At 38.3% G+C, this 21,427-nt stretch overlaps 1 protein-coding gene across 1 annotated transcript in view; it reads left to right on the forward strand.

The window, feature by feature from the left end:
- LOC130438786 (disintegrin and metalloproteinase domain-containing protein 12) overlaps positions 1–21,427 on the forward strand; it is a 92,026-nt gene that overhangs the window by 39,196 nt on the left and 31,403 nt on the right. Inside the window, exons 6-8 of the mRNA XM_056770955.1 lie at positions 1,723–1,915; positions 5,240–5,305; positions 6,288–6,359. Of these exons, the coding sequence (XP_056626933.1) occupies positions 1,723–1,915; positions 5,240–5,305; positions 6,288–6,359 (331 nt within the window). The remainder of the gene's footprint in view (positions 1–1,722; positions 1,916–5,239; positions 5,306–6,287; positions 6,360–21,427) is intronic.

Below are 21,427 nucleotides of genomic sequence, written 5' to 3' on the forward strand. Positions count from 1 at the left end.
GAAAGGTTTTACATGAACCTCTCCTCACTTCTTTCCTTGCTTTACTGAACTCTGTCAAGTTACACGAGGACCGGACCTCATTAAAGGTCAATTTAATCACATTGTGTGAAGTTCTCAAGAGACTTCCCGCTGCTCCTGAGGAGATTCTCCAGACGTTCTGTTTTAATTATGAAGGAGTGGTGATGTTTGCATTCCTTAACCCGAAAGAAGACATTCGCTGTACTTTCAGAAGTAAAAACTGTGCATGGAGTCACTCTGTTAGGGAAGTGATTCTCTTGTAATAGTTTCTGTCAGAACATCACCGTGATAACTTTATAATAAATGATCAGATGCCACATGAGATGCTTAAAGTGGATTTTCACACTTCGATCTGGGAAAGAAAAGAACGGCACGGATATGTGGGATTTACACCGGACAGTATCAGATATGCTCGATCTCCCTAAAGTCACACCACTTACTGTTTAGTTCTTTATTTCAGTTTTATTTCGGCTATCACATCAACCTGTCTCTCTGGCAGGCACACAGATCTCCCCTGACAACAAAAACTCCACGTCACTCTGCCAGAACAAATATCTACAGGTTTTCTTGGCAGTGTTTGAGCGAGCGGGGCTTCCAGGGATCTCGAACAATGTCGTTTTCAAACTTCTGGAAAAGCCCGAAGTGCTGGCCGTTCCGAGAAGAATGTCACTTCAATTTAGGGAGAAAACGTTCGAGAGGCTCGCAGACGCGGATCCAAGAACCACAAAGCAGTAATATTAGATCTGTGGAGAAGATTTATTTAGCCAAAATGTCCTAGAAAATGGACTTTCTGTTGACCGGCGGATGTGTTGAGAAACCACGCTTTCCAAAACTTCACGCTGTCTAATTTTGTGGGAAAATGAGAAGGAGCTTCCTCTCATGCGATATCAGCGTTCTGTTCTCTCTCTCTCTTCTGTTCCATCTGCAGTTCAACATCATCATAAAATATTAATGCAACTCAACTTTTTAAAAGCCGTCCTTTCCAAGCCTGAGAAACAGGGCTATAGTGCAAAGATGTACAAATACAAATTCATGAATTCTTTTATAAAATCCGAGTTTGTATGCAAATTAATTATAATAAAATTTCAATTGAAGGAAGATATTAAGCTCTCAAAAGCAGGATAGTCTTGCATTAAAGGATTTTAATCCCGTGCGTTAAAGGCTTTAAATGCAAAACTTCCAGCCAATCAGAATCCAGTATTCAAACAGACCATGGCATAAATATACATATGAAGAGTTTGGTTCGACTATGAGAACACTGTTTTTAAAGTTTTTTATTCTGTTATCATGTTTTTATTTTGTTTTATTGTGTAAATTAGCCGTATTTTTCTTGTTATTATGGCTTAAAACAAATCAAACTAATTTCAGTTTGGAATGCACTATACAAATGGAGTGATCTCTTTTTGGAACCAAACTCTTCATATATCCATACAGTATATTTAAAGAATATATATATATATATATATATATACACACATTATCTTTTATTTTTCTGCATATATAATTAGATATTTAGGGTGTTTGTTCAGCATTTTCTCACTTAAATTGCACTTCATTTAAAAAGATTATTATCAGCCATATTGCCCATGAGCCAGTGTACAGATGTGCTCTTTATGTTCATTTGAAACGTTTAAAAAAATCTGTCACCTTAAATACTGTCACCATGTTTTTGACGTGTTTTTGAACTTATATTTGTATCTACAGGGGACTGATTTCACTTGAAGATAAAGTTTACATACTGGAGCCACCGCCGGATGGGAACAGCATCACACATCGTGTTTATAGAGGAGGACACTTTAAACTCCAGCAGGGGACGTGTGGACATGGTCACAACATTTCACACCCCACAGAGTTCTTCAACACTACAAGAATGAATTTTTATTCTCACAGCAGCAGGGTGAGTAGTGTTTCTTCAACGTTGCCCTGACATTTTAACTCTGACGTACCGCATCAAACAATACTTATCCTTCTGTGGACACGTAGACTACAGTCAAACAAGTATACTATATTAATGCATGTTTCAGAAACTTTTTATTTATTTATTTGTGCACCATCTCAAACACACATACTCAATAATGTATCTGACGAACATGCTCATTTCATTCATCTACATTTCTGGGTGTTTCTGCAACTGCGGGCACTTTTGACTCTCCAAAATAAAAAAAATCAACCCCTCTGAGTCTGAAATACATATTATAAGTTCAACGAAATGCATGGAATCATTAAGATTTTTAATCTGGAACATGTTTATATTTATATTTGTAATGCAATATACAGTAAACCTTGAAAATGTGCTGCGGTAAAGACGTGTTGCGGAAATTACATTTTTGCTAATATTGCAGCTAATAAAAATATGTAAATACATTTAATATGCTGTAAATTAGTATGTATATTAAACAGATCCATTTGAAAAAATGTCAAATTGTAATTCAATTAGATTATCTTATATCTTAATATTGTTACCAGAGTTGTGGTACATGAACAAAAATGGTGTTTGGACCTACAAATGCTATGTAATTTTATTTAAGTCACATTAATCATTAATTATATTTTTTTGTCAAGGTGTGTGATGAAACTGTGGATTTATTTATAAAGCGTCATATTACAACTTTTGACATAAATCTAAATGTTACTTCTAGGATTTAATTTTGTATTGTCCAGAAGATGTAATGGCAAAGCTGTGTTGTCTCTTACGGTTGTTTTTATTCATTCAGAAGCACATCAGCTCTAAGGGCTCATTAGCCCTTTAGCTGCTACAATCCTCATTATTCTCACAGAAATCCTGACACACTGTTATTTCCATTAGAGAAAGGTCAGTCATTGAAACTGTATGAGACAGGTTCTATTGAAAGTGAGACACCTAGTGCTTTCTAAAGAACAGGGTCACCTTCATGAGAGCTAAACACTTTGATCTGATTTACACTGCCAATTTATTCTGATTTTACACAAACCATCTTATTTAATAAAAAAATGTGGTAAAAAGTCAAATATATACATAGTTTGATCTGGTTTTGATGTTAAGTTGGTCTCCTACTAAAGCCACAGTCACACTTGACTTTTCACTCTTTTGACATCCATTCGTACGCATGCGAATGCGACAGACCGGAAACGCAAGCCTGTCCGAAGATGTTTCGCATTTCGTTGTGTAGCAAAGTTCAAGTTTGGTGAACTCTGACCTGTGAATTTGCGTCACGTGAGTGCGTGAGACCAATAGAAGATCTAAACGTCACAGCGTGACCTCTTGTACCAAAATTTTTGAGATGGAAGAATCGCTCCAGCCCATTTCAGCGTGCTCAAAGTTAACCACACCATAGCCCAATGAGGTGACAATTACCCCAAACCAAAGAATGTTATATATCTATAAAAAAGTGATTTTAAACAGTGTTATATATCATTCCTGACTTTCTGAAACCTCAGATGTCCAAATTTGATGATTTTTAAGAAATGGAATAAAACACTTTTTACTCAATATTGTGTTGTCTCAGCTGACAAGTACTTTTTATTGCTTAGATATTTGCAAAACCCAGCGACAAACATAATGGGTGATTATTAAGACTGATTTATAGCCAAAAATGAGAACTACAAAATATGGAGATAAGAGGTTTCAACAGTATAATAGGTTTTCTAGATACAGCCTGAAGATGAGATCGTGTTCGGGGTCCTGGTTGGATCTTGTGTTTCTAATGGGTGAAGGATAGTGTGACCTCTCTCTCTCTCTCTCACTCGCTCTATTTCTCTTTCTCTATGAGTAGAGCTAAACATAGCAAACACATTTTGGTGCAGTGATGAGCGCCAATCGAGCATAAGTTCACTCCACTGGGAATTTACTACTACGCTTGAATAACAACATTTTCTGTGTCACACTTTTACATGAAAACTAAATAATCACGGCTAGACATATAAATAATTTATAAGGAGAGCTAGTGGGATATATCTTTGTGAAGTGGTAATTGTTTGCATGGTAAAAACAACAAAGAATACAAAGCCTGAGAATTACATGGAAGACATTTCATTATGCTAAGGGCCCTTTCAGACAGAACGCATTTTTCCATTCCAATGTGCTACTTTCCCAGAGTTTTTCTATGTAAACACGTTTGACGGACGTGCATGTACGCAGTGTTTCGCGTCTTTTGAAGCGCATCGCACATGAGCGCTGCGTTTTTTACGCCGTGTCAAGTAAAAAAAAGTGCATTTTTCATGCAGCGCTGCTCATCAATGTCAGTTTCAAAAGCAGTGAACCAATCAGAAGAATTTGGAGGCGGGGCAAGCGTTGACTGTTTACAGTAGCAAGTTGGCATGACAACTGTTTTATCTGATGGCAACATGGCGGAGGAGGTGCATAGTGGTGGTGTTGGGATTGCCGCTTCTCGAGACCCCGCGTTTTTAGCTGCGCTTTTCGGGAAAAAAAATATTGAGTATTGCGTCTCGCATTTTAGTTTGGTTCTTTTTAAAGCAGTCAAAACAGTGCCAGGAAGTCACCCGTTACATGCACAAGCACATATCTAATAAACTTTCCTTTCATTTGACCAAATCATTTGATTTTTGTGTCGTACATTGTTATCACTTCCTGTTTTTGGTTCAGGCCGATGCGTTTGGTATGTGTTGCGTTCATATTTCAATCGAACTGCGCCAGAGTTCATTTTTCAGCATCTCGTTCTGCTTGTTAAGAGCGTACCAGGCTTTGGTTAGCAGCGTTCACACTTACACAAGTAAACCACCACCACAAATACCAGAGTTTGTTTTAATCGCACCAAACATGACATATATGAACACACCTGACGCAAGGACGCATTCTGTCTTCATTTCCAAGCCCTTTTTTTTTACCTAACTTGACCTTTTCCTTCTGCCCGAGTCGTGTGTTAAATGCACACGATAAACTTGAAATACACATCACTACACTTGAAAGAAGAGTTTAAAATACTTTAAAAGAGAAGTGGGCTGTTCGCTTGAGAAAATGAGACTGCCCGATAATCAGAAGGCTATTAAAGTAAACGGTCTCCTGGAAAGCACATCACTGCGGAGGGGATGATGGGATGAGGTTTGAGGGCATTGCTGAACCCAGATCAGCATCTTCAATCAAACACTGCTTTGGTAATAGAGCAGTAAGGTGCTGAAACGGTGATCATGGACTCGTGGGAGATTTTTAAGTTGATGCTCTATTAACAGTCTCCTTTACTTCCTCTTTTCGATTAATTTCCTGTCATTTTTCTCCTCTTTGCAGTATAAAAGAGATGCTCAGAGCAGCACCAAGCACGTGGAGTTGATCATCGTCGCTGACAACCGCGAGGTAACGTCAAGACCCTCACACTCATCTCGACCTTCATACGGATAGAGGTCAGATGTCATTAGTGCACGCTCGTAAATTAACCTTTTATTTCATCGGTTAGACTTTTCTGAGAGTCAAGCCAAGGTCATGACCTTTGACCCTGAAGTCGGGAATAAGAGCTTGTGTGGGTGTGTGTCGGGGTCAGATGTTGAAGCAGTTTTAGGGGTCATTACTCGTGTGTTTAGACAGGAACTGAAGACTTCCAGCTGCGACTACTTGACCCTCTTTTTAGTTTGACTTCTAAACTGAGATTTTGTTTTTTTTCTGGAACGTTAATGTGTGTTAAACGCCGGATTCAGGGTCACTTGTCTGTGGTTAAGTGCCTGGGATATTTGTAGGTCATCGTGAGGTATTACGTTTTTCTTTCTTTCCTCGTCTTTTTAAGAATGATCTGTATTTTAAATGCACGTTCAGGACGTGATTTAAGCTTTGCAAAGCAGAACTGGCAGTGTGAACACATCAAAACGCTTTAACTCACATCAGATGACAAGAGGATGTTTACACACAGCTGTTAAACCCGACTTGTTTCATTCTACAGGTCAGAAGAAGGGTGAAAACAGTCGTAAAATATGACTCAAAATATGCTTTTGGTGCATAATCAAAGAACTTTACTTACATTGTGACATTAAACCACTGGACATTTTTTTAATGGTAAAACAACTTTAAGTAAATGGGAATTTTACACCAACAAACCTTCAAACCAAAGTTTGCTAACCTGATTCTCACATACTGTTTCCAGTCGTTCTTTTTTGTAATAGAAAAGTTTTTTACATTCCGAACATCAGAATCGGCTGGTCACGTCCGGCTCAACATCTCTGCCGGGGTGCGCTTGGAAAACGGATGACGTCATGTGACATATATCACAGACAGACACTCAACGGCCACATTTGCCTGCAGTTTAAAAAAGACTTTCTCTCTCTTTTTTTCTCTCATGACATTTCAGTATCAGAAACAGGGGAAAGATTTGGAGAAGGTGAAACAGAGGCTTGCTGAAATCGCCAACTACGTGGACAAGGTAAACATGGCACACATACGTGCAGGATGAAAGGCAAAAAATCTAATTTTTTGTATTATCTCTTGGTTTTACATACAAATGTTGAAACGTTCAAAAATCAAGATACATTTACTTAAGATAAGAAATGCATACACTGTAAAACTTGCTGTAGTTTTTGTAGCAGGTTTGACAGTAACTTGTAGTTTCAATTACTATTTAATATACTTTCCAATTATTACTGTTTTCAATTACTTTAATCAAAATGAAAACACTTTGACTTTAAAATGAGCAAGAAGACACTGGCATTAGCACAGCAACAATATTCTTCCTAAGCATTTTTCTCCTATTTTCTGTAAAAATATACGTAACAAGAAAAGCGACCCAAGATATTTAGTCTTGTTGTATGAAAGAAAAAAAAACTAGGTAATTTTATGCTTAAAAGAAAATTGTACATTAAATCTACAGCAAGTTACTGGCAAACCTGCTGCGAAATTACAGCAAAGTTTTGCATTGTAGATATGAAAAGATCTCGTTTAGATAAAATGTACCAAAAAAATTTTGTAAAACAATAAAATACACTGTATACACCAGTGCCCATAATTCAAATGGAAAACAAGATTTTTTATCTTAATCCATTGGCAGATATGTTTGTCTTGTTATAAATAAGCATAAACTTTTGATTAGATTTTTTTGCAAAACAAATAAAATTAAAGCTGCAAGCAGCATTTAGCGGGTTCGAGCAGTCTAAGGCCTCTATTGGCCTTGCCATTGTCAACTAGGCTCAGGAATGGCACCGTAACAAATCCACAACGAATGACACTCTTCCACACCAAGAAATATGACAGAAACGGTCGGTAACTTTTAATACAGACCATGCATGCTTACACTCGTATGCAAAAACGGGCGTAAACCGATAATACCTAAGGGACGAGTGCAATGAACCAATTCTCATGTCTCTACGATGATTTGTTGCAGAGATATAGATCTTGCTAAACGGTTGCTAAGCTAACCTGTTCGGTTGCCATGGGTGTGGAATAGCACCTGTCAATTAATAACACATCAAACCACAAGTCAAACGAACCAAGCCCCGTGTCTCTATAATATTCTACTGCAGAGACGTAGGTCTGGCTAGACGGTTGCAAAAAATAATCTGTTTGGTTGCTAAGGGTGTGGCTTGGCAGCTGTCAATTGATAAAGAACGAAGCCATTAGCAAAACAAAGCAACTCCTGTGTCTCTAAAACATTCTATTGCACATATATAGGTCTTTTTTGTTAATACAATGCACATTCTTCAAAATAGCTCATTTTGTGTTCTGAAAAATTGATAAAAAAAATAAGACCAATTTAAATAGATAATTGATTCACATTCATGGTCTGCAACAATATTCCAGAAGACCTTGCCATTTAAGTTATGCTTATTTGGTTGAGTCTGGTGACTCTGAAGGCCATTGGAGTACAGTGAGCTCATTGTCATGTTCAAGAAACCAGTTTGAGATCATTTGAGCTTTCTGACATGGTCTATTTTTTACTGCTGGAAGTAGCCATCAAAACATGGACATGGTTGGCAACAATCCTCAGGTGGTATGTGTTATCTAATATATCCCATACCATATATCCAATTGTTTCTCAATTTTGATGCTCGGTTTGAACTTCAGCAAGTGTGTTTACCACGTCTAGATGCCAAAATGGATTGAGTTTATGCTATGTGACTGGCTGATTAGCAATTTGATTAGCAAATGATGGATTTATTAAAGACAAGTTTAAAATAGTAATTTAAATGTATGATATTTCACCTTTTTGACTGTTGTGAAGGCATGCCTTTTCCGATAAGAATCACATGTTGCATGCTTGTTCAGTGTCATAATATGTGTAATAGTACTTAATGGCAATTCAGTTGGATTATTTATTAAGGAGTACCGACCTTCACCGTACTCGGTTTACGCTAATATAATAAAGGACCCTGTTATGGTCACAAAACTAAAAAAACTCAACATGTTTTTGATGATTATTGACCTAGAGAGTCCAAAGAAATGTACTGTGGTGGAATTTGTTTAATTGCTTGAAAGTCCTAAAACTAGTTTGCAAAAGTAGGTTTTATACATCATCACCAATAACTCACAAACCTTTTGATAGACGTCAATGGTTCAAGAGGCAAAGTTGTTATGAATGAGGAGTTCTATCGTTTGATATCAATAGTTTGTGTATTAGTCAAATGTCACATGACACACAGTTGTCTAGGCCACCAAAAGACATGTACATTTAACCCTTTTTACTGTTATTGCGCCAACTAGTGTCCAAACGCCACGTTATTTTGTATGTGACATCGTAGTGGTCGTCTTCACATATTTTCTGAGCCCCTTGCTGATATGTTAAACCGTTCTGGATATATGCCCATTTAAAGGTGATATGCTCCACCCATTTTAAGTTTTGGCGTCCCTAAGCAATGGTGAAAGGAAATTTCTACTTTTTTTCAATGATTATTTACAGTCACACTCCGAAGAAGCCATCTGCATTGGTTTGGTTCCGATCGGTTGAAAAACCAACGACTAGTTCGCGAAATTAGGTTTTTGACATCATCAGCGATAACTCACGAACCGTTCGATCGACAGAAGTGGTTCAAGAGGCAAAGTGGCTCAGAAAAAGTAGTCCTATCATATGATATAAACAGTTTGGGTATATGTCAAATATCACGTGACACACAGTTGTTCATGTACTCCTAAAGCGCTATTACGCCCCCCGGTGGCCGAATAAGTTCATGTTTCTTACAGACCTTCAGGACCATGAGACAAATAAGCCCAGTGAGTGGCGTTTTGATCGGCCTCCGTTAACCCGGTGTAATGAGTGCTCAAACTTCATCGACCAATGGCGGCCATGTTTTTTAAGATACGCCAATGTCCTTTTAGATATTCATGTAGAATGAGACAAAGACACACCATACCAAATAATAAGTCAATCAGGCAAACTGTTGCGTAGTTATAGCCATTTTCTAGCTCATTCAAATTATAGCGCCATCTAGTGGCCAAACGCCACTGTCTTTTTATTATGACCCCGGACTGAGGGTCTACACATATGTTCCAAGCCCCATGAAGATATCTCAAACAGTTCAGGAGTTATGGCCATTTTAGTTAAATATGTTACTTCCGGTTTGGATGTTTTAGCGCCACCTAGCGACCGTGAATTGAAAATTCAACTTTTTTTTAATAATTATTCATATTCACACGCCACAGAACTCATCAGCGTTGGTTTGGTTCCAATAGTGCAAAAATCCAGGGACTAGTTCATTTTTTATTTTTTTCATAAAATGCTAATTTGCGAAAAAATTTGCATACCGGAAATGAAATCTGAGTCATACGTTTTTTAAGTTTTGAGCCAGTGATTACACTGATATAAGACACTTGGGTGTGCGACAAACGGTTTAGGGGCTAAGAACAAAAAGGCTGTTTTCATCGCTGTAGCGCCCCCTATGGGCCGATATGGCTGGCTCCGTGTATCTGAGTAGCGACAAGGACTACTACCATCTGACCAAGTCTCAGCTCTGTCGGTCTTACGGTTTGGGCTGCAGTATCAGTTTTATGGCAGAATAATAATAAGAAGAATTAAAGCTGCAAGCAGCATTTAGCGGGTTCGAGCGATTTAAGGCATCTAAGGTACGTCTGCCATCGCCGACCAGTTTCAAGAATCGCACCATAACAGATCAAGGACGGACGACACTCTAGCGCACCAAGTAAAATGTCAGAAACGTTTAATACAGTTGCAGAGATATAGATCTTGCTAAAAGGTTGCTAAGCTAATCTGTTTGGTTGCTATTGGCGTGGAATGGCACCTGCCAATTAATAACACATTAAACCACAAGTCATGCGAAACAACTCCAGTGACTCTGCGATGCTCTATTGCAGAGATGGAGGTCTAGCTTCATGGTTGCTAAGTTAACAGTTTAGTTGCTATGGATGTGGTATGGCACCTGCCAATTGATATTACATTAAGTCACAAGTGAAATTAACCGAACCCCTGTGTCTCTACAATATTCAACTGCAGAGATATAGGTCTGTGTAAATGATTGTTAAGCTAATCTGTTTAGTGGCTATGGGCATAGCTTGTCACCTTCATATTATAATACACTTTTCCATGAGTAGAACGAAGCAACTTCTTTGTCTCTATGACATTCTATTGCAGAGATATTGGTCTTTTTGGTTAATTTAATGCATATTTTTCAAAATAGCCTCTTTTGTGTTTTGAAGAATTAAAATTGAATTAAAATTTAGGACCATTTTAAATGGATACATTGATTCATATTCATGAATACATTGTGGTCAGTAAGACATTGACATTGTCTGCAATAATATTTTAGAAGGCCGTGCCATTTAAATTATGTTTCTTTGGTAGACGCGCCTCACATGATATATCCCATTTCTTCTCAAGTTTGATGTTTGGTTTGAACTTCAGGAAGTCATGTTTACCATGTCTAAATGCCTAAATGCATTGAGTTGCTGCCATGTGACTGGCTGAGTAGCAATTTGGGTTTACATGCAATTAAACTGGTTTTATCTAATAAAGGTGTGTTGTATATATATATATCAATACAGCATCATAAAAGCAGCCAGACATGTGCTATATTTATAGATGTGTAAATATGCAGCAACGTTTAATGTGTAATACATTATATTTTTTAACACTGTCTTCCTGTGAAACACATTTCATTCCACACACATGCACAGTCTCGATCACGCAAGACACACAGAACTATACTGTGCATTTACACTCTTATGATACAGAGGGAAATGATACCCATAAACATACACACATGCACACTACACACCTTTATCCTGCACACATTTATCGTTCCTTAAGCAAAGCTACATGCATTGTGATCTGGTGACTCTATAAGAAAACCATTGAAATGAATGATATTTCACCTTTTTATCATTTATGAAGGAATGCCTCTTCCTATGAGCATCACATTTTGCATCCTTGTTAAGTGTCATAATATGTATAATAGTACTAAATGGCAAGTCAGTTGGATTATTTCTTAAGGAGTAGCGACCTATAACATACTCGTTTCACGCTAATATAATAAAGCACCCTGTTATGGTCACAAAACTAAAAAATACTCAACATATTTTTGATGATTATTGACCTAGAGAGTCCAAAGAAATGTACTGTGGTGGAAATTTTGAAATTGCTTGAAAATCCTTGAACAAGTTAGCAAAAGTAGGTTTTTTACATCATCACCAATAACTCACAAACCATTTGATAGACATCAATGGTTCAAGAGGCAAAGTTGTTATGAATAAGGAGATCTATCGTTTGATATGAATAGTTTTTGTATTAGTCAAATGTCACGTGACACAGAGTTGTCTAGGCCACCAAAAGACATGTACATTTAGCCATTTTTACTGTTATAGCACCACCTAGTGTCCAAACGCCATGTTATTTTGTATGGGACCTCGGAGTGATGATCTACATATATTTCCCGAGGCATATGATGATATGTTAAGCCGTTCTGGATTTATGGCCATTTAAATGTGATAGGCTCCACCCATTCTTTTATTTTGGCGCCCCTAAGCGACCGTGAAAGGAAATTTCTACTTTTTTTCAATAATCATTTACAAACACTTCCCACAGAAGTCATCTGCATTGTTTTGGTTCCGATCGGTCGAAAATCCAACGACTAGTTTGCGAAGGTAGGTTTTTGACCTCATCAGCGATAACTCACAAACTATTCGATTGACAGAAGTTGTTCCAGAGGCAAAGTTGCTCAGATAGAAGAGTACTATCCTATGATACCAATAGTTTCTGTATATGTCAAATGTCACGTGATACACAATTGTTTAAGCACTCCTAAAGCGTTATTTCGCCCCCCGGTGGCCGAATGAGTTCACATTTCTTACAGACCTTAAAGACCATGAGACGAATAAGCCCAGCGAGCGTTGTTTTGTTCGGCCTCCGTTAACCCGGTCTAATAAGTGCTCAAACTTCATTGGCCAATGGCGGCCATGTTTTTTAAGATACGCCAATGTCCTTTTAGATATTCATGTAGAATGAGACAAAGACACACCATACCAAATAATAAGTCAATCGGGCAAACTGTTGCGTAGTTATGGCCATTTTGTAGCTCATCCAAATTATAGCGCCACCTAGTGGCCAAACGCAGGATTCTTTTTACTGTGACCCCGGATTGAGGGTCTACACATATGTTCCAAGCCCCATGAAGATATCTCAAACAGTTCAGGAGTAATGGCCATTTTAGTTCAATATGTTACTTCCGTTTTGGACATTTTTGCGCCCTCTAGCAATGGGGGATGAAAATTTCAACTTTTTTTTAATAATTATTCATATTCACACTCCACAGAACTCATCAGCGTTGGTTTGGTTCCAATAGGGCAAAAATCCAGGGACTAGTTCATTTTTTATTTTTTTCATAAAATGCTAATTAGCGAAAAAATTTGCATACCGGAAATGAATTCGGAGATATACATTTTTTAAGTTTTGAGCCAGTGATTACTCTGATATAAAATACTTGGGTGTGCAACAAACGGTTTAGGAGTAACATGCGTAAACGCGTTTTTTATCGCTGTAGCGCCACCTATGGGTCGATTTGGCTGGCTCCGTGTATCTGAGTAGCGACAAGGACTACAACCATCTGACCAAGTCTCAGCCCTGTCGGCCTTACGGTTTGGGCTGCAGTATCAGTTCTAGGGAAGAAGTATAATAATAATAATAAAACCAACAAATACAATAGGTTTCTAGCCCTTCGGGCTCGAACCCTAATTAAAGCTGCAAGCAGCATTTAGCGGGTTCGAGCAGTCTAAGGCCTCTATTGGCCTTGCCATTGTCAACTAGGCTCAGGAATGGCACCGTAACAAATCCACAACGAATGACACTCTTCCACACCAAGAAATATGACAGAAACGGTCGGTAACTTTTAATACAGACCATGCATGCTTACACTCGTATGCAAAAACGGGCGTAAACCGATAATACCTAAGGGACGAGTGCAATGAACCAATTCTCATGTCTCTACGATGATTTGTTGCAGAGATATAGATCTTGCTAAACGGTTGCTAAGCTAACCTGTTCGGTTGCCATGGGTGTGGAATAGCACCTGTCAATTAATAACACATCAAACCACAAGTCAAACGAACCAAGCCCCTTGTCTCTATAATATTCTACTGCAGAGATGTAGGTCTGGCTAGACGGTTGCAAAAAATAATCTGTTTGGTTGCTAAGGGTGTGGCTTGGCAGCTGTCAATTGATAAAGAACGAAGCCATTAGCAAAACAAAGCAACTCCTGTGTCTCTAAAACATTCCATGCACATATATAGGTCTTTTTTGTTAATACAATGCACATTCTTCAAAATAGCTCATTTTGTGTTCTGAAAAATTGATTAATAAAAATAAGACCAATTTAAATAGATAATTGATTCACATTCATGGTCTGCAACAATATTCCAGAAGACCTTGCCATTTAACTGATGCTTATTTCGTTGAGTCTGGTGACTCTGAAGGCCATTGGAGTACAGTGAGCTCATTGTCATGTTCAAGAAACCAGTTTGAGATCATTTGAGCTTTCTGACATGGTCCATTTTTTACTGCTGGAAGTAGCCATCAAAACATGGACATGGTTGGCAACAATTCTCAGGTGGTATGTGTTATCTAATATATCCCATACCATATATGCAATTGTTTCTCCATTTTGATGCTCGGTTTAAACTTCAGCAAGTGTGTTTACCACGTCTGGATGCCAAAATGGATTGAGTTTATGCTATGTGACTGGCTGATTAGCAATTTGATTAGCAAATGATGTATTTATTAAAGACAAGTTTAAAATAGTAATTTAAATGTATGATATTTCACCTTTTTGACTGTTGTGAAGGCATGCCTCTTCCGATAAGAATCACATGTTGCGTGCTTGTTTTGTGTCATAATATGTGTAATAGTACTTAATGGCAATTCTGTTGGATTATTTATTAAGGAGTAGCGACCTTCACCGTACTCGGTTAACGCTAATATAATAAAGGACCCTGTTATGGTCACAAAACAAAAAAAACTCAACATGTTTTTGATGATTATTGACCTAGAGAGTCCAGAGAAATGTACTGTAGTGGAAATTTTGAAATTGCTTAAAAATCCTTAAGCAAGTTTGCAAAAGTAGGTTTTTTACATCATGCCAATAACTCACAAACCATTTGATAGACGTCAATGGTTCAAGAGGCAAAGTTGTTATGAATGAGGAGTTCTATCGTTTGATATCAATAGTTTGTGTATTAGTCAAATGTCACGTGACACACAGTGGTCTAGGCCACCAAAAGACATGTACATTTAACCCTTTTTACTGTTATAGCGCCAACTAGTGTCCAAACGCCACGTTATTTTGTATGTGACATCGTAGTGGTGGTCTTCACATATTTTCTGAGCCCCTTGCTGATATGTTAAGCCGTTCTGGATTTATGGCCATTTTAATGTGATAGGCTCAGACCATTTTAAGTTTTGGCGTCCCTAAGCAGCGGTGAAAGAAAAATTTCAACTTTTTTTCAATGATTATTTACATTCACACTCCACAGAAGTCATCTGCATTGGTTTGGTTCCGATCGGTTGAAAAACCAGGAACTAGTTCGCGAAAGTAGGTTTTTGACATCATCAGCGATAACTCACGAACCATTCGATCGACAGAAGTGGTTTAAGAGGCAAAGTTGCTCAGAATGAAGTGAGCTATTGTATGATATAAACAGTTTGGGTATATGTCAAATGTCACGTGATACACAATTGTTTAAGCACTCCTAAAGCGTTATTTCGCCCCCCGGTGGCCGAATGAGTTCACATTTCTTACAGACCTTAAAGACCATGAGACGAATAAGCCCAGTGAGCGTCGTTTTGTTCGGCCTCCGTTAACCCGGTCTAATAAGTGCTCAAACTTCATTGGCCAATGGCGGCCATGTTTTTTCAGATACGCCAATGTCCTTTTAGATATTCATGTAGAATGAGACAAAGACACACCATACCAAATAATAAGTCAATCGGGCAAACTGTTGCGTAGTTATGGCCATTTTCTAGCTCATTCAAATTATAGCGCCACCTAGTGGCCAAACGCAGCATTTTTTTTACCTTGACCCCGGATTGAGGGTCTACACATATGTTCCAAGCCCCATGAAGATATCTCAAACAGTTAAGGAGTTATGGCCATTTTAGTTCAATATGTTACTTCCGTTTTGGACATTTTTGCGCCCTCTAGCGATGGGGGATGAAAATTTCAACTTTTTTTTAATAATTATTCATATTCACACTCCACAGAACTCATCAGCGTTGGTTTGGTTCCAATAGGGCAAAAATCCAGGGACTAGTTCATTTTTATTTTTTTTCATAAAATGCTAATTAGCGAAAAAATTTGCATACCGGAAATGAAATCAGAGATATACGTTTTTTAAGTTTTGAGCCAGTGATTACACTGATATAAGACACTTGGGTGTGCAACAAACGGTTTAGGAGTAACAAGCGTTAACGCGTTCGGCATCGCTGTAGCGCCACCTATGGGCCGATTTGGCTGGTTCCGTGTATCTGAGTAGCGACAAGGACTACTACCATCTGACCAAGTCTCAGCTCTGTCGGTCTTACGGTTTGGGCTGCACGATCAGTTCTAGGGAAGAAGTATAATAATAATTAAAGCTGCAAGCAGCATTTAGCGGGTTCGAGCAGTCTAAGGCCTCTATTGGCCTTGCCATTGTCAACTAGGCTCAGGAATGGCACCGTAACAAATCCACAACGAATGACACTCTTCCACACCAAGAAATATGACAGAAACGGTCGGTAACTTTTAATACAGACCATGCATGCTTACACTCGTATGCAAAAACGGGCGTAAACCGATAATACCTAAGGGACGAGTGCAATGAACCAATTCTCATGTCTCTACGATGATTTGTTGCAGAGATATAGATCTTGCTAAACGGTTGCTAAGCTAACCTGTTCGGTTGCCATGGGTGTGGAATAGCACCTGTCAATTAATAACACATCAAACCACAAGTCAAACGAACCAAGCCCCTTGTCTCTATAATATTCTACTGCAGAGATGTAGGTCTGGCTAGACGGTTGCAAAAAATAATCTGTTTGGTTGCTAAGGGTGTGGCTTGGCAGCTGTCAATTGATAAAGAACGAAGCCATTAGCAAAACAAAGCAACTCCTGTGTCTCTAAAACATTCCATGCACATATATAGGTCTTTTTTGTTAATACAATGCACATTCTTCAAAATAGCTCATTTTGTGTTCTGAAAAATTGATTAATAAAAATAAGACCAATTTAAATAGATAATTGATTCACATTCATGGTCTGCAACAATATTCCAGAAGACCTTGCCATTTAACTGATGCTTATTTCGTTGAGTCTGGTGACTCTGAAGGCCATTGGAGTACAGTGAGCTCATTGTCATGTTCAAGAAACCAGTTTGAGATCATTTGAGCTTTCTGACATGGTCCATTTTTTACTGCTGGAAGTAGCCATCAAAACATGGACATGGTTGGCAACAATTCTCAGGTGGTATGTGTTATCTAATATATCCCATACCATATATGCAATTGTTTCTCCATTTTGATGCTCGGTTTAAACTTCAGCAAGTGTGTTTACCACGTCTGGATGCCAAAATGGATTGAGTTTATGCTATGTGACTGGCTGATTAGCAATTTGATTAGCAAATGATGTATTTATTAAAGACAAGTTTAAAATAGTAATTTAAATGTATGATATTTCACCTTTTTGACTGTTGTGAAGGCATGCCTCTTCCGATAAGAATCACATGTTGCGTGCTTGTTTTGTGTCATAATATGTGTAATAGTACTTAATGGCAATTCTGTTGGATTATTTATTAAGGAGTAGCGACCTTCACCGTACTCGGTTAACGCTAATATAATAAAGGACCCTGTTATGGTCACAAAACAAAAAAAACTCAACATGTTTTTGATGATTATTGACCTAGAGAGTCCAGAGAAATGTACTGTAGTGGAAATTTTGAAATTGCTTAAAAATCCTTAAGCAAGTTTGCAAAAGTAGGTTTTTTACATCATGCCAATAACTCACAAACCATTTGATAGACGTCAATGGTTCAAGAGGCAAAGTTGTTATGAATGAGGAGTTCTATCGTTTGATATCAATAGTTTGTGTATTAGTCAAATGTCACGTGACACACAGTGGTCTAGGCCACCAAAAGACATGTACATTTAACCCTTTTTACTGTTATAGCGCCAACTAGTGTCCAAACGCCACGTTATTTTGTATGTGACATCGTAGTGGTGGTCTTCACATATTTTCTGAGCCCCTTGCTGATATGTTAAGCCGTTCTGGATTTATGGCCATTTTAATGTGATAGGCTCAGACCATTTTAAGTTTTGGCGTCCCTAAGCAGCGGTGAAAGAAAAATTTCAACTTTTTTTCAATGATTATTTACATTCACACTCCACAGAAGTCATCTGCATTGGTTTGGTTCCGATCGGTTGAAAAACCAGGAACTAGTTCGCGAAAGTAGGTTTTTGACATCATCAGCGATAACTCACGAACCATTCGATCGACAGAAGTGGTTTAAGAGGCAAAGTTGCTCAGAATGAAGTGAGCTATTGTATGATATAAACAGTTTGGGTATATGTCAAATGTCACGTGATACACAATTGTTTAAGCACTCCTAAAGCGTTATTTCGCCCCCCGGTGGCCGAATGAGTTCACATTTCTTACAGACCTTAAAGACCATGAGACGAATAAGCCCAGTGAGCGTCGTTTTGTTCGGCCTCCGTTAACCCGGTCTAATAAGTGCTCAAACTTCATTGGCCAATGGCGGCCATGTTTTTTCAGATACGCCAATGTCCTTTTAGATATTCATGTAGAATGAGACAAAGACACACCATACCAAATAATAAGTCAATCGGGCAAACTGTTGCGTAGTTATGGCCATTTTCTAGCTCATTCAAATTATAGCGCCACCTAGTGGCCAAACGCAGCATTTTTTTTACCTTGACCCCGGATTGAGGGTCTACACATATGTTCCAAGCCCCATGAAGATATCTCAAACAGTTAAGGAGTTATGGCCATTTTAGTTCAATATGTTACTTCCGTTTTGGACATTTTTGCGCCCTCTAGCGATGGGGGATGAAAATTTCAACTTTTTTTTAATAATTATTCATATTCACACTCCACAGAACTCATCAGCGTTGGTTTGGTTCCAATAGGGCAAAAATCCAGGGACTAGTTCATTTTTATTTTTTTTCATAAAATGCTAATTAGCGAAAAAATTTGCATACCGGAAATGAAATCAGAGATATACGTTTTTTAAGTTTTGAGCCAGTGATTACACTGATATAAGACACTTGGGTGTGCAACAAACGGTTTAGGAGTAACAAGCGTTAACGCGTTCGGCATCGCTGTAGCGCCACCTATGGGCCGATTTGGCTGGTTCCGTGTATCTGAGTAGCGACAAGGACTACTACCATCTGACCAAGTCTCAGCTCTGTCGGTCTTACGGTTTGGGCTGCACGATCAGTTCTAGGGAAGAAGTATAATAATAATAATAAAACCAACAAATACAATAGGTTTCTAGCCCTTCGGGCTCGAACCCTAATTAAAGCTGCAAGCAGCATTTAGCGGGTTCGAGCAGTCTAAGGCCTCTATTGGCCTTGCCATTGTCAACTAGGCTCAGGAATGGCACCGTAACAAATCCACAACGAATGACACTCTTCCACACCAAGAAATATGACAGAAACGGTCGGTAACTTTTAATACAGACCATGCATGCTTACACTCGTATGCAAAAACGGGCGTAAACCGAAAATACCTAAGGGACGAGTGCAATGAACCAATTCTCATGTCTCTACGATGATTTGTTGCAGAGATATAGATCTTGCTAAACGGTTGCTAAGCTAACCTGTTCGGTTGCCATGGGTGTGGAATAGCACCTGTCAATTAATAACACATCAAACCACAAGTCAAACGAACCAAGCCCCTTGTCTCTATAATATTCTACTGCAGAGATGTAGGTCTGGCTAGACGGTTGCAAAAAATAATCTGTTTGGTTGCTAAGGGTGTGGCTTGGCAGCTGTCAATTGATAAAGAACGAAGCCATAAGCAAAACAAAGCAACTCCTGTGTCTCTAAAACATTCCATGCACATATATAGGTCTTTTTTGTTAATACAATGCACATTCTTCAAAATAGCTCATTTTGTGTTCTGAAAAATTGATTAAAAAAAATAAGACCAATTTAAATAGATAATTGATTCACATTCATGGTCTGCAACAATATTCCAGAAGACCTTGCCATTTAACTGATGCTTATTTGGTTGAGTCTGGTGACTCTGAAGGCCATTGGAGTACAGTGAGCTCATTGTCATGTTCAAGAAACCAGTTTGAGATCATTTGAGCTTTCTGACATGGTCCATTTTTTACTGCTGGAAGTAGCCATCAAAACATGGACATGGTTGGCAACAATCCTCAGGTGGTATGTGTTATCTAATATATCCCATACCATATATCCAACTGTTTCTCCATTTTGATGCTCGGTTTGAACTTCAGCAAGTGTGTTTACCACGTCTAGAAGCCAAAATGGATTGAGTTTATGCTATGTGACTGGCTGATTAGCAATTTGATTAGCAAATGATGTATTTATTAAAGACAAGTTTAAAATAGTAATTTTAAATGTATGATATTTCACCTTTTTGACTGTTGTGAAGGCATGCCTCTTCCGATAAGAATCACATGTTGCATGCTTGTTTTTTGTCATAATATGTATAATAGTACTTAATGGCAAGTCAGTTGGATTAATTATTAAGGAGTAGCGACCTTCACCGTACTCGTTTCACGCTAATATAATAAAGGACCCTGTTATGGTCACAAAACAAAAAAAACTCAACATGATTTTGATGATTATTGACCTAGAGAGTCCAGAGAAATGTACTGTGGTGGAAATTTTGAAATTGCTTGAAAATCCTTGAACAAGTTTGCAAAAGTAGTTTTTTTACATCATCACCAATAACTCACAAACCATTTGATAGACATCAATGGTTCAAGAGGCAAAGTTGTTATGAATGAGGAGATCTATCGTTTGATATCAATAGTTTGTTTATTAGTCAAATGTCACGTGACACACCGTTGTCTAGGCCACCAAAAGACATGTACATTTAGCCATTTTTAATATTATAGCGCCACCTAGTGTCCAAACGCCACGTTATTTTGTATGTGACCTCGGAGTGATGGTCTACATATATTTCCCGAGGCATATGATGATATGTTTAGCTGTTCTGGATTTAAGGCCATTTAAATGTGATAGGCTCCACCCATTCTTTTATTTTGGCGCCCCTAAGCAACCGTGAAAGGAAATTTCTACTTTTTTTCAATAAGTATTTACAAACACTTCCCACAGAAGTCATCTGCATTGTTGTGGTTCCGATCGGTCGAAAATCCAACGACTAGTTTGCGAAGGTAGGTTTTTGACCTCATCAGCGATTATTCACAAACTGTTCGATTGACAGAAGTTGTTCCAGAGGCAAAGTTGCTCAGAATGAAGAGTACTATCATATGATACCAATAGTTTCTGTATATGTCAAATGTCACGTGATACACAATTGTTAAAGCACTCCTAAAGCGTTATTTCGCCCCCCGGTGGCCGAATGAGTTCACATTTCTTACAGACCTTAAAGACCATGAGACGAATAAGCCCAGCGAGCGTCGTTTTGTTCGGCCTCCGTTAACCCGGTCTAATAAGTGCTCAAACTTCATTGGCCAATGGCGGCCATGTTTTTTAGGATACGCCAATGTCCTTTTAGATATTCATGTAGAATGAGACAAAGACACACCATACCAAATAATAAGTCAATCGGGCAAACTGTTGCGTAGTTATAGCCATTTTCTAGCTCATTCAAATTATAGCGCCACCTAGTGGCCAAACGCCGCATTTTTTTTTATTGTGACCCCGGATTGAGGGTGTACACATATGTTAAAAGCCCCATGAAGATATCTCAAACAGTTAAGGAGTTATGGCCATTTTAGTTCAATATGTTACTTCCGTTTTGGACATTTTTGCGCCCTCTAGCGATGGGGGATGAAAATTTCAACTTTTTTTTA

Source organism: Triplophysa dalaica, chromosome 17 (genome assembly GCF_015846415.1).
Source record: "Triplophysa dalaica isolate WHDGS20190420 chromosome 17, ASM1584641v1, whole genome shotgun sequence".
Taxonomy (NCBI): Eukaryota; Metazoa; Chordata; class Actinopteri; order Cypriniformes; family Nemacheilidae; genus Triplophysa; species Triplophysa dalaica.